This window comes from Corvus kubaryi, unplaced genomic scaffold (genome assembly GCF_017639235.1).
Source record: "Corvus kubaryi isolate FWS band 111438036 unplaced genomic scaffold, C.kubaryi_AGA036_p1.0 37392, whole genome shotgun sequence".
In the NCBI taxonomy this organism is placed as follows: Eukaryota; Metazoa; Chordata; class Aves; order Passeriformes; family Corvidae; genus Corvus; species Corvus kubaryi.
The window spans coordinates 576,764-590,822 of NW_024581131.1; the positions used below are offsets into that span (position 1 = coordinate 576,764).

Genomic DNA, 14,059 nt, shown 5'->3' on the forward strand with positions numbered 1-14,059 from the left:
AATCTTTCCCATATTAAACATCTTCCCAAGCCACCATAAAGTCTCACCAAATGCTGTGTCATTTCTACTGCAATTGGGGTAACTTCTTCACTATATTCACAGATCATCTTCTGAATCACATTAGTAAGATCATCATTTTCAGTCTCTCTTATAATATGAAGCAAAGCTTGCATTACAGGTCTAATGAATGGAGTAATATATTCTTTAGCTGTAAAAAAGGTGGAATGTTTGAATTAACATTCTTAAAAATCCATAGATCAGTGTAAGAACCTCAATATATACTTTATTTAGTGCTTCAGCATTAACATGCCAAAACCATGGGTAGTATAAATCATTATAGCAATACTACCATTCAGAAAAAAATTTAATAGCAATATATAACAAGAGGAACAAAATTAAGTAAGAAAACCAGAGCTCTGCAGTCTGAGTTCATAAAATCCAAGATTACCGATCAATGCAAATGTTAATTGAATGGGAATGGGTACATACACATCTTTGTCAAACGACCTGAAGTATTAAATAGAGAATTTGTTTGCTTTGTGGCTTTTATGCCAGCTTCAGGAATACTAAGCCATGTAAAACCTGCCTGGATAAAGACAGCTTTTTTTTTTTTTTTAAATAAATTTTAACATGAATGAATATATGTCAAGACAGATATTGCCACTGTATTTCTGATACAACTATTAGGTGCTACAAAACTGGATTTACTGTACCATGAAGCTCTTCTTTACAATGTTTTAATAATCATAATGTCTTATACTGTTAAAATGTATTTTATTGTATTATTTATTGAAAATTTTAAACTTCTCTAGCTGAAAAATTATAGTAAGTGATTACAAGTCACAATTGCAAAAAGGAAATTAATATCAGAGAAGAAGAGAACAAGCCTGCCTGAACATCACAAAGTTAACACCTATTCCATTAAAGCTCCCTGTAGCTGTAAGAAAGAGGGCTCCTACCTTTCTCTTGATTACTGATAAGAACTTGAAGAGCTATTGCAGCTTCCACTTTCACAGGCATTTCCCTATCATCTATCAGACACCGTCTTGTAAGTTCTAAGGCTGTCTGGAGATTCTGGTCACTTTTAAATTTGACTTCACAGAAATAATGAAGAACCCAGCAAGCCTGAAAAACACCACATTGAACAAATTCAGAGCTGCAAAACCTACCAAGAGGATTATCAACTACTTGTATACCCATAACCCACACAAATCATTGAATCTGAGGTACAACTCCTGTTGAATAAAGATACTACAAAACTTTTTAGTGATGAAGATGTTTGAGAGTGTGGAGGCTGGTCAGTGGGAGGCTCGTCCTGCAGACATCACTAGACCAGTACTATGATCTCAGGTTCATCTTTGGCCACAGGTTTTGTGTGAGCAGTACAGCCTATATGCAAAACACACATAGACCCTACCACCAGACACAGATGGGAAACTGTGCACACAACGCTGCAGCCATTTCCAAACTACACAGCAGCTGTTTACAATCACACATGAACACTAGTACTCATCCCTGAATAAGTGTACAATTTATTAAGGAAAAGGTGCAGAAAGGAGAGCATCTGTAAGAGGGAAAAAGTTAAAGATTTCTGAACACTTCAGTTGGAACAGACAGTGTACCTCAACAGTAAATGCCACACTTCCTTACCCGTGCTCTCATGTAACCCAGCTCACTGCTGAAGAGAGGGAACACATGATTCTGCAACATATATTCCATCTGATCCTTATAGATCTTTTTCTGCCAAAATATAGAGAAGTACATCAGTTTAAAACTTCATATAAAAATGTATTTCTAACCCAGTAAAAAAATGTCACACATGATAAAGTGTGAACAGTGTAACAAAACCCTCAGACTTTTTACTTATCCCTTTATTAAAGTCAATTATGCAACAATGATCTCCTGTAATAGTAATTAAACTTGGATCCTACATGGATTTTGTAAATTTTCAATTATAATAGTGACCCTTTTCCCCCAGCCATTTTTTCACCCCAAGAGACACTTTTTAATTAGCAGCACATTGGCATCAAAAGCAAAAGTGGTCAGGAAAACTTCTTAGAGCTGTGGTCCAAATACAAGTCCTAGCCATGCATCTGTTTTGCTACCATTTTAACTGAGCAAAGTCACTAATTTCATTTTATTTCCTCTCTTCTATACACAAAAAGAGTTCATTAAATCAACAGCCTCTCATTGGATGCATTTTGTTCCTTCCTTCCACAAAAAAGGGAATGTAATTAAGTGTAGCACAGAAATGGTGTAGTAATTCTCACTAGAAGCACAGAACCTTAAAGGAACTTAAAACAATAATGTGAACTCGAACATGACCTATAAAACTTTAGCAATTAAGTAATTAAGCTGACATTAAACCCAAAACAATTAAGTTCAACAGCTTAAAAAACCTTGGCAGCAATTCAGAAACTTGTGAACTCAGAGCTATTTGCATTTCTTTTAAGACACTATATGTTAAAGAAAGCATAGGAGGGACAAAAAAGAATGAAAAGAACCACCAGATTTGTTATGCTTACTTTTAGGAGAATTTCAGCCAAAGAACCAATCATATGTAAAGCACCATCTTTTTTGCGAGGGTCAGCATTTGGCTCCGTGAGGATTTGATAACAAAAGCCCATTGTCTTCTGCAGGACCTACATTACATGTAAGGTTAGTCAAAGTATTCCAATCAGCCATCTCAGAGACCATTCTCAGTGTTCTGAAATGCTAAAATATCTAATAGTCTGCTCCAAGTCTGGAATTTGGGCAATGTTTTATGTCTTTGTTACAAACACACAGTGTTCTTGATAGATGGGTCCTAGGGGAATTTGCAAATACAAAAATCACAAACAGACCAGTGCAAAATAAATTTGAAATTTCAAATTTTAGCATACTATGAGAGCAGAAAAGTAAAACTTATATTAATAGCTCTTTCAGCAAATAAACTGAATTTAGCAAGTGTGATGTTTCAGTATAATCCTTGAACAGCTTACCTCTTTCCTTTTACTACATGATGTAAACAGTAATGTCTGAGCAGCAGTTGTTGGAGAAATGAAGTCTTCGAATACATCTGTTAAATAACATTGCAACAGTTACAAATTCTGGTCCTTTACTACAGTTCATGATCCCAACGTACTTAATATGAAAAAAACCCCAGTAATTTTCCTTTCAGGTGGTTAATGGTGCTTGCTGGCTACAGATATTCCAAGACCAAAGAGTAACACGTGGTTGGATACATATGTTTCATGTTTTTCACGATCACTGCCTCTACATGTCTAATTTAAAGCTGTATGTCTCTTATTTTTAAGATAAATCTTTTGTAACAGTAGAACCAAGTAACAACAGTCAAGTTGTGACATAGATGTTATTTGCTCTACAGGCCAGCACACAGCATTAATTGGGTTAAAAAATGCTCAGTTTCTTATTTCTCTGCAGAAGTGGATTATAAGAGCCTTGTGTAATACCTGTAGTGTTTACAGGTATGCCTCTGACCTGAGGGATAAAAACTCCCAAACCCCTCAAGATTCCTTGTTCTAACCACATAAACATTCCTAAGGGAGGGAAGAATTTGTTCAGGGAGTCTGAAGTATTTTTTTCCATCCCCAGCCTCAGAGGGCTGCATGGACTTACAGTAAAGCCCTACATAAAGTAGCAGAGCACAGGAGGTGAAATGGGACAAGTCTGGAATGCCAGGCTTACTCCATAAAGTGTCATTTACCACTGGGGTAAGTCTGCTCTGAACTGTGCCATGGGTGAAACTCCCTAAGAAATCCAGGGCCTGAAATATTAGCTGTTGTAAAGCATAACCTTTAAATGACATTAAATTTATGTAGTTGTTGTTAGTAAGACCAGGACTGTTTGACTTGTAATAAAAACTTTGTAACTGTAAAAATGAAATACTTTTACAAGTGCACGAACTCTTGTGTCATTGTTGACTGTTGTATCTTCTCTCTCCTTTCCACCACTATGTCCAAGTTAACTATATTAACTTCTATTATTTGGTTGATACACTGTTTTTCTCTCTTTTTTTAAGGATTAAAGCCATCTCTGTTTCCACAAAAACACCCCATAAAAACCCCATCTTTGCGTGAATCATTTTTTAACATGAGTAGATTTCAAATGCTCACCAAATTTCATGCGGATATATTCATATGGATCTTCTTGCCAAAGCTCTTCATCAGCATCTGTATAGCACATCAATGGAAAAATAACATCTTGGATAATTCCCTGAAATAAAAAAACAGATTGAAATCAGGTTAGCACTACTAAATCAATCTCTGTATTCTGTATTTCACAGATTTTGTCCATCCTGGCACTTCCTCACATAAAATGGTAACATTCTAAAACTATTTGGACTTAGAGTGAATTTACGTGGCACTTTACAAAAAAAGCAGATCTTTCATGTTTAGGTAGAGTTAAAATACAACACAAGATGCTAGATAGGCTTTGGATAATGTTATGTGGAGATCATTCAATGCCATAAATTCAGCAGCTAAGACCATCTCCAAATATGTTCTGTTGCTGTGTTAGAATGTAATCCTTAATAAATTAAAGCACAAAGGAGAGACAGCAATAAATCAGCTGGCTTTGTTCATGTTTCAAGGCAACCTTCACTAAGCTGACTTAAACTCTTTCCACCCCTAATTTATAAGAGAAGTGCCTAAAATGTGAATTGTAGCAAGGCTGGAACTAATGTAGACTGACTAATGTACTTCTGAGTCATCTAAGTATTAAACCCAAAAACAAGTTACTTGAATATGAGGTTTCAGATTCTTCCAGGTGACTGCATGAGACACTCCTTGATTGATGTAATTCAGCGTTTGCTGCAGAACTCTAGGAGCCATGTACTGCTTTTCCTTGTATTGATACAGCACCTTCAGCAACACCTAGAGAAATCAGATCTCATCAATAGCTTATACTGAGCACAAACCATTTTCACCACAATTCTACCCTCCCTCACAAGCCTACATAAGAACCCCTCTAAACTGAACAAAACCCCCGTTTATTCATTAGGCTAAAATGGGTACTGACTAATCCTTCTACCAAACGTCACCGTTAATTTTATAAGACAATTAGCAGCTCATACTGGATGCTTGCACATCTTTTAAAAATACCATCCTTTAGTAAGACAAACCATACATGCTAATACACCACCAACACACCCCAGGGGGCCTTGCCCTCTGAGGTTTATTATTCCATCCTGCCACTCCTTGGGGGCAGAAATTCATGCCCAGCCACTGCATTGGTGGAATACTCTACACTCACATTCTGCTGATCTGTATCTCTGAGCAGCCTCCCAGCCACACAGCTGTGTGAGGAGTGTGTGTGTGTGGAGAGTGATCCATCAGCCACTCCCTTTGGCTTTCTGGCCTCAATTCTTCTCCTGAGGTGGCATCCAGAACTCCTCACAGGGATCTACCTGTGTTCAAGTCCATGGCTCTCCACAAATAAGGTCATGAAATGGACATGGGACCATGACCAGTAATTAAATTACAGCTCACAGGAGAGTTTTGCACGGGTAATGCAAAGGGAATTCCCTGCAGCCCAATTCAGGTCAGTGGCAACACTGCACCTTCAGAAGCAGCATCACCAACTGGAGAGAAATGGCAAATCCCCTTTCCAGGGTTTCATTTAATTCTTCACACAGAACAAGAAGTTTTTAAAAAATCCAAACCCGAAGGGACTGGAAAGATACCTATCAATCTGTAATATTACCAAAATAAAAATTTGGGGAAAATAAGATTCATTATTTTGCAAATGAATGCCATTGATACAATTTATTACACAAACACTGAAGTGTTTTTCCCAAAGGAATTGCCTTGCACTTCAGTTTAAGGGGGATGCACTCATTCACCGAAATATTCACAGCTTTACACATGGTTTTATGCTCTAGATGCTTCAGCAGCTCCCAAAGTTTGAACTGCTCATGTTTAAAAACCTCCAGGATTTACAGGGAAACTACTGGTCAGTACCCACACCTGAGTAAAACATTTTCGTGGCATTAGGTATTGGGTTAGGATAGAAAAGAAGAGAGCAAAAGTTCAAACTTGCAGCTGTTTTGAGGACTATCCAAGAAGATGCATGTAGTTTCATGATTCAGATGCAGCAGGTAAAGATAGGATAAAATTAAGAAAAGGTTTAAGAACTGCAGTGAGGAAAAGCAGAATGGACACTCTGGGGCAAATAAAATAAAATTCTGTAACAGTGCCAAGGAACAACAAGGCAGTAGTGTCCAACCAGGACTTAGTTCTGGCTCATGAGAAGCATCTTGAGCAAAACAGCTGCTAACACAAGGGATAGATTCAAGGTGTTCCAGCTAGGCAGCTCAGCCTGTTTTGGACAAGCTAAGAAAGATTAGCTAAAGTGGATGCTGAATGTACAGGACTTTTTTTTTTTTTTTTTTTTTTCTTTTTTTTTTTTGAGAGGTGAGGGATAATCAATGAGAAGTAATTAGGACAATAATATTAGTAGTATATTTCAAGTTTATACTTGAACCATCTGTAGTCTCATGCCTTGCATTTATCTATTACTCCTTTAATAAAAGGGTGCAAACAACTTGCAAAGTAGAGAGAACTCAATGAAACTTATTATCCAAATTTGTATTCTTCAGTATTTCACAGATTTCCAAGTTCTGTAAAGAAACACATCCTGCTCAAAAATCTTCCACAACATTTATTTGACGGATTCCAGGTCCTGAGCAAAGGCCCAAGATCTCTCTCCTGCAGAAAAATGGGAGGGCAGAACCTTAAATATAGTCTGTGTTCCTAAACAAGTTACATTATTGTTTAGGAATAAACTAAGCCTGCTAAAGTATTGATTTTGTAGCAGTTTCCTTTAAATGTTGAATTCTTAGTGCTTCCTAGCTGTAGTAACAGTAAGGATCAAATCTGATTCAAAGAGACTGTAAAAGGCCACAGCCTTTTGTCAGAACTTCATTTTATCTTGGAAGTGCAAAGCAACCAGGAAGGCCTTAAGGAGCATGCAATAATTAACTGCCTAATGTCACCACAGGTGACAGATGAGCACCTCAGGAAGCAATGCTGACACCACTTGTCTGAGGGGAATGTTGGGATACATTGCCTCACATTCAATGGGAAAAATGTTTTCCATTCTTTGGCCAACCTTCAAAAAGTATGGGTTTATGAGATACTTTCCCTACATTTCTTCATTTAAAGTCCTGTAATTCATTATAATTTCGTTAGAAATTAGGAGAACTGAAACTGAACTAAGAACTGTTTGTCTGACTCAAAGGCTTTGAAGAAAACATTCTGCACCATGAGATTTTCATAAATTAATAGTCTATTTACATTTGCAACATAATCACCTTAAAATAAAGGTATTTATAACCAAATACAAGTAAATTTTATAAAAACATACCTGAGGTTTTTAATTAATCCAAAGATTCTTTGCATACAGCAGACCCTAAAACACAGCACAAGTGGCAACCCCAAAACAGGGAGACAAGTGGAAAGGGACTGTCAGAATCACCTGTCTGTAAGAGAGCCTCTGCTTGATCAGGTTTTGGAGAAGGCTGAAAGCTTTCTGACTTTTACTGACTTTGAGTCAAAGAAAAACTATACCAGAGCAAAAAGGTAGTTCTGAAGGTCAACTACACCACATAATTACACCCATCTCTTTCATAAAAGAAAAAAATTGGTAGCATTTGTCTGAAGCTCATCTGAGGGCTTATTAGCAGAAAATGGACTGTGCTACGTGGCAAACGGATGATTTCCTTATCACTCTTTTATTTTAACCCACAGACACCAGCGCTTTCCATACCAATGTGCTTGAAAAAAAATTGTGAATAAGGGCAAGAAGCCTTTTCAGAAAATAATGAAGTAAGAAATTACTACTAATTCTAAACTTATCCGAATACCCCTGAATTCAGTGTTTCTTACTTGCTGAACACCAACAGCAAAGGCCTTCAGGAAAACTTCAGCAAACTCATTGTACTCCTTGGAAACATTACCAGGGCTTCCATACCTAGAATTAGAAGCAAGTATGTAAACTCAAGTCTGCAGCAATATTACTGTCTTGAATATTTGCTTGGGGTTTTTTTAAAATAATAATGGAAGAGAAAATACCTCTCAAAGAGCCTAGCTAAGATATGCAAAGCCCACTTCTTGCATTTCCACCATGGCAACTCAGGTCTATCATCTTCATCAACCTGAAGGGTTTCCTTTAGGAAAAAACCAACATTATTTACCAATTATTCACAAAGAGCTCAAATTATATGTAATTTGAACAACTACATAGTATATCTGGCTTTTAACCTGCCATTTCCACTTCTAGCTTAATAGAAGTATGAAGTGCAGCATATCTAAAAATAAATCCCATGAAATATGCCTAAATGATCAATTAAGTTTTTAAACAAGAAGTCAAAGTAAGTTTTGGTATAATTTGAAAACAACAGAACTCCCATACAAGCTACATATTTTCAAAATTTGTTTAGTCTGTTTAAAATTCCCCATTTAGCCAAATCTTATTAAAAATTATTTTCTTGGCATCTGTAGAGAGAAGAGAATGCAGAAATAAAAAATTAAACTGTTGAACATTCTAATGAATGAAAAATACTTAAGCTTAAAGGCATAAATAGCCAAAAGCCACTTACAGCTGGTACATCTCTATCGACAACAGTCTTCAGGATTTCTATCCACTCAGTCAGGTTTTGCTGATTTATCAACTCCAAAGGTAATGTGTACTTGTCAAAAAAAGCAAAAGGGGGAATTATTTTTGAATTGCTTTATAATAAATTTATGTTACTTCTACAGTTTGAATTTCAGCTTTCAAATCTTTGCCTGCACTTAGCTACCATGAAAGATTAGCAATTTACCTCAAAAGCAAGGCTAAAGAACTTAACACAATCTAATCTATAGCCTAAATATCCTCAAAGGTGCCAGAGGTCTTTGCTCCAATTCATTGTGCTTATGCAATGCTAAAATGCTACTTAAATGGATGTTACTCTAATTTCTGAAGCATTTAACAGCAGTTTCATTCCAAGCTGCTATATTTACCCTGGTAATTCTCTGTAGGCTGGCCTCCACAATCTGTCCTTAGAAAACTCATTTTCTAACTGGTTTTCCAGCAAACACTCTACCTTAGAGGATGGCATGTGTAAGTTTTATCTAATGCCAACCAGGAATAGCACTGTACAAAAGTAAAAGCACAAGACAATCAGAAACTTGTGATTCATGGAGCTGAGTAGTAGGGAAAATGATTCAGATGTAATCTAATATTGTAATATTTCTGTCATTCACTATTTTAAAGAAAAGCATAATGCTTTACTTTAAATTATTGCTCAAGTAAAAAAAACAGTAAGTAAGTACAAAGTAAGGAAAAACAAAGGTTTTTACCTGGACAAGGGCATAAAATATTTTGAAGATCTGTTTCTGGATGAGGACAGACTGGTCTGATGGATCATTCAAGAGCTGAATGAAGCTATCCTTCAGGACTGGCAGAAAATGTTGCATTGCAGCTATCAAAGGACTTCGCTCCTCTGGTTTCTTGTACCTTTAGAGAAGAACAAAACCAGTTTTGTAGTTCTTTCAGGTAGCTTTAAATTGAGAAAACTCACCTTGCCCCAGTGTAGGCCCAAGGAGGTTATATGACAGCTTGTAACAACCTATGACTTAACACCCCGTAGCCAGTTCTGAAATAAAGCCATAGCCATATAGTGTTACAGATGAGAAATACATTAATCAGACTTCACAATTTACCAAAATATTTGCAGAAGCTAGATTGCTTCACTGACACTGGGTAAAGTAAAGTGAGAAGTCTCTCACAGCCTGCCACTGATGTCTCACATCTCGGCATTTAATTTGCCCAAAGCTAACAATCTGATAGAGAAGGTGGGGATTCAAGGCTATGGGGCAGGCTCTGAGCAGGCTTCAACTGGAACCACCCTCGAAAGAGGGCCTCAGACCTCCTGTGCTGGGGACAGCCCACCAGTTTGCCCATGCTGAAAACAAGGCTCCATTTCCTTTCTCAAACAGTTCAAAATTCCCGAAAGGAAATGAAAGCACGTTTTGAAATCTTTGCCCCAACTTTTAACTTGTACACAAGAAACTCCTTATTGACTCAAGAGTTATCACAGCAGAACATGATCTTGTCCATACTGGTGATGACAATAACAAGGTAAAGTATCATTTTATGATTGTACATTTATCTCTTGATTAAGCAATCAATACTTGTCATAGTCTTGGACTCCTGTGGAAAATTTTTTGGGTTAGAGGATTGAGCTTTCGTTTGGTTTCAGTTTGTTTTTTAAACACATTTTTTGTAGACTTTTCACTAATATTAAATATCAGTACTCAGCTTCCTAAACAGTGGCAATTTTCAGAATATAACAAGATGAAGACTACTCAATCTGCTGCCAGATGGCATGTTCTGTAAAAACTACTACAAAACACTGAGCTCCAAAATCCAGTTCAATAATACAGTTTTCATGCATTTTCTAAACCAGAAACATAATCATTAAGATTAAATGTTGCTCAGGAAAATTCAGTTTCTAAATCACAAAAAATTGAAAAAGACAAGAAAAAATGACTAAGCAAAGAGCAGCCATTTGATCTTGCTGGTTGAATTCAAAGAAAAAAAATGTGAAAAGCTCAAAGATATTTATGTACCATGTTAAGAAAAAAAATTTCAATACTTAAATATTCCTACAACTCAAGCAGTAAAAACTTGATCAAAGTCATAACATTGCAGAGATTCCCGTCCCACTAACCTGACTGAAACACACTGAAATGTGCATATTCCTACATGATTTGTGACATGAAACTCACCCTTGTTGAGTTCACCAGAAAGCTGAGCAAGCAGGAGCAGTTCCTGGCCTCAGCTGAAGTGTTTGATCAGCTGAGACTACAGACACACCTGTTACCTTATCACACAATGGCTGTGCTCAGATCCCTAAACATGGATTTCTATCACCATAATTCACTACCAGCGAACGAACACTGCTTGACTTGTAGCTCACAGATCTCTGCAGCATATTTAGTTAAAAATGTTTAAGCTGTAAGTCAAGTAAGAAATTTTTTGCTTTCCTTTCCTAGCAGGACTTGCAATTTTCAGCCACTAAGAAAATTCCCACATGGGATTACAAAGATCTTTATGGCATTCCTGTAAAAGTATTTTTGAGAAACTGACATTCACTGTTTTACACTGATTGACATAAAATTCATGAAATTAGATGGAAATTTTTCCATGCAACATTTTAAGACAAGTACCTGAAACAGAAATGTTATGCATTCCAATGCTTTGAAAAAGTAAGTTGCAGATTCCATCAGTCTCACTGCTGCAGTTCCCTGACTCCAGGATTGTCCTTTTCTCTGACCCAGCCCAAATGTGCTTCATGGATGGCAGCAGTAGCCAAGCTCCACACAGCTGCTTAAAATGCAACCTCAACTTTAAAGCTCTGACATAACACAGATACAGAGCCAGGAACACTCACAGGTATTCCAGCCCCATGCCTTGCTTGTAGGAATACAGTGGGCTTTGATAAAAGTATCCTGATAGGTTGGATGAGGCTACTCAAGGGATCACAGCAAAGTCAGTTAACTAATTCTGAGCCTCCCAGCATTCCAGATTTCACACTCTGAAACCCTTCTGTGGTTACTGTCACCAAGTATTAGAGTAAAAATTGTTTAAAAGTTTAAACCTGATTTAAATAATAAATTCTTGCAAAAGTCATGTTTTTGAGCAGACTTTCTTACTGCCATCAATCCATAAAAAACAACTACCACATTAAGGTTTTAAAACACCCTCTTTTTTTTTGAATTTAGACTTTTAGAAGCATTTTTTCTGTCATTTTTTTAGTGGAAAAGATACACGAGCCAGCATCTGCATAGCAAGTATTCAAGAACACTTCCTAAAATGACATTTCCATCACCTTTGTGCAGTCCCACAGACAATTCTATATGGTTACAAGATACACACAGAGTACAAAAAAATACACACCAATATATTAATTCTGCTGGTTTATATGGAGGAAGACCAGAAAGAACTTACTCATAGTTTTTCACAAGTTGATAAAGACAGAGAAGAATTCCAAGCCAACAAGCACTATTGTCAGACTGGAGATAAAATCCAATTTTTTCCACAACTGCAGTCCAACGACTCGGATAATCATACTTGATAATGTGGTGAATGCAAGTAGTAAGCTGTACTCTGGAAATCAAAAGCACAACAATTAAATAAGTTACTACTATTATTTTAATAATATTCTTCTAGTGTTGAAACAGCAAATACTGTCCATATGTAGACTTCCTTTTTGTTTAGAAGGTTTAGCTTCTGTAGTTTCTGCTTAATATTCTCCATTTAAGGAACTTCAAATTTCTACATGCTACACAAGCTGAAAACTGTTTTTCCATCTACATTAATTCTATGTTTAGGATACACAGTGTATGACAATGATGCTTAGCATGTGGGTGATCTTAGCTGGGGGAAAAATAAAAAAAGAAAGAAACCCAGCAGTCAGAATCCACAGGCAATTCATGCAGAGGCTAAAACTGTGCACCTGATCAGCTCAGGAGAGTGGATAATGGCTTCTACAATGTTCTCACGGATACAGTGTCTATCTTCCTCTGGGATGGAGTAAGGTGCGATCTCTCCTGGAGCACTTTCACGGTCTGGCCAATACTGGGTTATCATATTTTTCAAGTAGATAACCCCTGTGAAACAAAAGTGGCAAATCAGCTGACAGCCATTCAAAGAACAAAACAAACACACATCTTGCAAGCAAATGTTTTTTTAGAACAAAACTGACCCAAATTACTAAATCATTGGCCCTTCCTAAGTAGGAGAATCAAAATATATAAACCATGCAAATTATTAACCCGATAATTCACTATATGATACTCTTTCATCCATTTAATATAAAAATACTAAAGGTATTGCTTTTATCTGTGATTCCAGTAAGCAGTTGTGGAACTATTCAGCAACACACTTCTGAAAAATCCTTTCAAATGATTTTCTCAATGTTTTCATTAAAACTGAAAAAGAAAAGCTGATCAATACCAATGATGACTTCAAACATCCCTTGCAAGCAAAAAAAAAAAAATCTAATTAAGTTTGTCATACAGGAATGAATCCTGGAGAAACAGAGCTCCTTTATACCCAGGTTATGGGCCAGAGTAATTTGTAGCAATCAGGCTGCTGGAACAAACTCTGCATTTACCATTTGACAACCAAATCCAAACTGTGTGGCAGAATATAAATTACTGCACTTAGAAGTACTTACAACATGCAACAGGAAATCTCAAAGGGCAAACTGGTAACAAAGTTAGTGTTAATCTAATTCTACACACAAGTCCATAAAGCAACTTCTCTACCTAACTTTCATATGCACCTTTTGAAGATTCAGAAACCACAGGCTTTCTAAAAGTGTCTGCAGAGGTCAAGAAACACTCAGCAGATTACTACAAGACTGAAGTGATAGAGACTTCAGCCAGCCCTCAGAGTGATTTATCATTAATTGCTGTGCAAACACACACTGTTTGTAAGCTGTGCCTTGAATGAGCCATCCCCACTCTCCACAGGATGCTTTGGGGTTTAATTGGCTTACATGGAGGAGGGTGAAATTTCAGAGGTTGTTTTCAAACTTCTTTTTGCATGTTATACTCGTAAAGCAGTAACCTTTTTGTGTCATCATTTGAATGGTACCCCCTCAAGCAGTAAGATAAAAATGCATGTTAAGTTTAGGCTACAGCTTGGAGTAGTCTACTACATGGAAGGTCCAAATAAGCAATCTAGATCACGCCCTCCTGACAAGTCAGAAAACCCATTGAAATATTGTACTAAAAACCTCTATCAAGTATTAGAGCAGCTTTAAGGTGATGTTTGGAGCTGTCAATAATCAACATCCAATTTTACTGATAGCTCATGTGCAAATAAGCATGGTTCCAAAAGATGTAACTTGTTTTCTTCCACTTAGTATGTTTAGAAACATTAGTGCTCACAGTACAAGTTTAAATGACCTCCTTGGACCAAGTGTCCCAGCATCATAAACCATTCTGCTTCCCCAAGGAATGTTCACTAGAGATAAAGGGGAAGAATCATTCAAGAGCCAGACACA

General features: G+C 36.8%; 1 protein-coding gene and 1 non-coding gene across 3 annotated transcripts in view; both read right to left on the reverse strand.

Annotated features, from left to right (window-relative positions):
• Positions 1-14,059, reverse strand: part of IPO7 (importin 7) — a 35,095-nt gene that overhangs the window by 12,000 nt on the left and 9,036 nt on the right. For both annotated transcript variants that reach the window (XM_042038333.1, XM_042038334.1), the window contains exons 3-15: positions 12,503-12,656; positions 11,995-12,153; positions 9,342-9,498; positions 8,600-8,689; positions 8,073-8,167; positions 7,887-7,971; positions 4,740-4,874; positions 4,116-4,215; positions 2,982-3,058; positions 2,526-2,642; positions 1,651-1,740; positions 960-1,125; positions 48-208 (exon numbers count right to left, since the gene is read on the reverse strand). In XM_042038333.1, coding sequence (XP_041894267.1) covers positions 48-208; positions 960-1,125; positions 1,651-1,740; positions 2,526-2,642; positions 2,982-3,058; positions 4,116-4,215; positions 4,740-4,874; positions 7,887-7,971; positions 8,073-8,167; positions 8,600-8,689; positions 9,342-9,498; positions 11,995-12,153; positions 12,503-12,656 — 1,586 coding nt within the window. The remainder of the gene's footprint in view (positions 1-47; positions 209-959; positions 1,126-1,650; positions 1,741-2,525; positions 2,643-2,981; positions 3,059-4,115; positions 4,216-4,739; positions 4,875-7,886; positions 7,972-8,072; positions 8,168-8,599; positions 8,690-9,341; positions 9,499-11,994; positions 12,154-12,502; positions 12,657-14,059) is intronic.
• Positions 1,274-1,455, reverse strand: LOC121669641. The gene has a single exon (XR_006017830.1). It is a non-coding gene; the product is annotated as a small nucleolar RNA SNORA23 (small nucleolar RNA).